The following is a 2,840-nucleotide window of genomic DNA, read 5'->3' on the forward strand; positions in this document are numbered from 1 at the left end:
AAAAAAAAACAAAGACTGGGTGCAGTTGCTCTAGCACTTTGGGAGGGCAAGACAGGTGGATTTCTTGAGGCCAGGAGTCCAAAACCAGCCTGGTCAACATGGTGAAACCCCATCTTTACTAAATATACAAAAAATTAGCCAGGCGTGGTGGCAGACTCTTGTAATCCCAGCTACTCGGTAGGCTGAGGCAGGAGAATCGCCTGAACCCGGCAGAGGCTGCAGTGAGTCGAGATCACTCCATTGCACTCCAGCCTGGGCAACAAGAACAAAATTCTGTCTGGAAAAAAAAAAAAAAAAGAAAGAAAAGAAAAAAGAAGGCCGGGCGCGGTGGCTCAAGCCTGTAATCCCAGCACTTTGGGAGGCCGAGACGGGCGGATCACGAGGTCAGGAGTTCGAGACCATCCTGGCTAACACGGTGAAACCCCGTCTCTACTAAAAATACAAAAAGCTAGCCGGGCGAGGTGGCGGGCGCCTGTAGTCCCAGCTACTCGGGAGGCTGAGGCAGGAGAATGGCGTAAACCCGGGAGGCGGAGCTTGCAGTGAGCTGAGATCCGGCCACTGCACTCCAGCCCGGGCGACAGAGCGAGACTCCGTCTCAAAAAAAAAAAAAAAAAAAAGAAAAAAGAAAAAGATTGAGAGGATGAAAAGAGAGGGATGATCTCTCTATCAGCATTGGAGTGCGATAGAGAGGGCAGTGATGGAATGAGCTGTAGGGCCAACTGCAACATAGTAACAGCAACAATAATGCCCACTTATGACCTCCTACTCAGCACAGGACATCAGCTAGGGGCTTTACATCGCATTGCACTAATCAGAGTTATTTCTGTTGCAAGTGACCAAAAATCCAGTTCAAACAGGCATGTGCAAAAAAGGAAATTTGTGGCTCATGCAATTGAAATGTCCAATGAGTAGGGCTTCAGGCACAGTTGCATCCAGGCACTCAAAAGATGTCATCAGGGTTTTCTTGCTGTCTCTTTGCTCTGATTTGCTCTGAGAATGAGATAGTCCATTGTCCCCCCAAATTTAATCACCTTCTTCTATGGTCATGGAACCACTGATTTTTAGCTGGCCTCCCAAAGTAAAAGCCATATTCCCCACCTCCTCTGCAGCAAGGTGTAGTCATATCTGGCCTTTGGCTAAGTCTTGGCCAATGAGATATAAAGGGAAAGGATGTGAACAAATTTCAGAGCCTGCCCTTAAAGGGAAGCGGGTGTCCTTCTTTTCTCCCTTTCCTCCCTCCTGCTGGTCAGAATGAAGATGTGGAGTGGATCATTTTGGATTAGGTGGTTCACATCCTCTGAGTAGTTAAGCAACAAGCTAGAAGGAGCCTGGGCCTATGAGACCAGGGAGTTGCCATATTGGATTGTTGATACTTGGAGTGTTACATAAGAGAGAAATAAATTTTTATCTTACTTAAGCCACTATTATTAGGGTTGCTGTTACAGTAGCCCAAATCATATTTTATTTAATATAATTTTCCTTGTAGCTGGGTGTGGTGGCATGCGCCTGTAATCCCAGCTACTTGGGAGGCTGAGGTTGCAGTGAACCGAGATCACACCACTGCACTCCAGCCTGGGAGACAGGGCAAGATTCTGTCTCTACCAAAAAAAAAGATACACACACACACACACACATACATATGTATATATATAGCTCTACTCCAAGGCAGGCTTGTGGAGGAATAGGCTTATATACCTACAGCTCCCCCATCCCATGCAAGCACAGCCCCTCCTTTCCATCACCTCCAGCAAGAAGTCCCACAGCAGGCGCCCATTGGGCCAATTTGTGTCATGTGTCCACCCCTAAACCAATCACTGTGTTCAGGGGAATGTGGTGTGCTGATCCAGGCCCGGGTCCTGTGTCCACCCTTTGAGCTGGCAGAGAAATTTTGAATCGCAGGGGTGGAGCCTGGGAGAGTCCGTGGGTGGAGCCTGGGAGAGTCCGTGGGTGGAGCCTGGGAGAGGCCATAAGTGGACATTAAATGTGGGGCTGTTACGAGGAGAAGGGGGAGTTCTGGTGAATAGGCAAAAAATAAGTGCTAGGTTTTCAAACATTATCCGTGGAGCAATAATGGGGAATGCCCAGGAATTATGAGGGTTGGGCGAAGAGATGGATAAATTTAAGTATCATATAAGGTCTGATGAAAGACCAATTACTAGCACACAACATGCTCCTTATTTATTTATTTATTTATTTATTTATTTATTTATTTTGAGACGGAGTCTTGGTCTGTTGCCCAGGCTGGAGCACAATGGCAAGATCTCGGCTCATTGCAACCTCCGCCTCCCGGGTTCAAGCGATTCTCCTGCCTCAGCCTTTTGAGTAGCTGGGATTACAGGCGCGTGCCACCATGCCTGGCTAATCTTTGTATTTTTAGTAGAGACAAGATTTCACCATTTTGGTCAGGCTGGTCTCAAACTCCTGGTCTCGTGATTTGCCCGCCTTTCCCTCCCAAAGTGCTGGGATTACAGGCGTGAGTCACCGTGCCTGGCCGCTCCTTTACTGGCTTTTTAAAATTTTGGTCTTCTGTGAGTATTAAGACCTTAAGACCGGCCAGGCACAGTGGCTCATGCCTGTAATCCTAGCACTTTGGGAGGCCCAGTCAGGTGGATCACGAGGTCAGTAGTTCGAGACCACCTGACCAACATGGTGAAATCCCGTCTCTACTAAAAATACAAAAATTAGCCAGGCGTGGTGGCGCATACCTGTAATCCCAGCTACTCGGGAGACAGAGGCAGGAGAGAATCGCTTGGACCCAGGAGTCGGAGGTTGCAGTGAGCTGAGATTGCACCACTGTACTCCAGCCTGGGTGACAAAGCGAGAGTCCATCTCAAAAAAAA

At 48.1% G+C, this 2,840-nt stretch overlaps 1 protein-coding gene across 1 annotated transcript in view; it reads left to right on the forward strand.

Moving 5' to 3' along the window:
* The first annotated feature begins 1,981 nt into the window (after positions 1–1,981).
* The window catches only part of EPOR (erythropoietin receptor), a 16,919-nt gene continuing 16,060 nt past the window's right edge, over positions 1,982–2,840 (forward strand). The window contains exon 1 of the mRNA XM_026455626.1: positions 1,982–2,016. Within this exon, the coding sequence (XP_026311411.1) occupies positions 1,982–2,016 (35 nt within the window). The remainder of the gene's footprint in view (positions 2,017–2,840) is intronic.

Source organism: Piliocolobus tephrosceles, chromosome 21 (assembly GCF_002776525.5).
Source record: "Piliocolobus tephrosceles isolate RC106 chromosome 21, ASM277652v3, whole genome shotgun sequence".
In the NCBI taxonomy this organism is placed as follows: Eukaryota; Metazoa; Chordata; class Mammalia; order Primates; family Cercopithecidae; genus Piliocolobus; species Piliocolobus tephrosceles.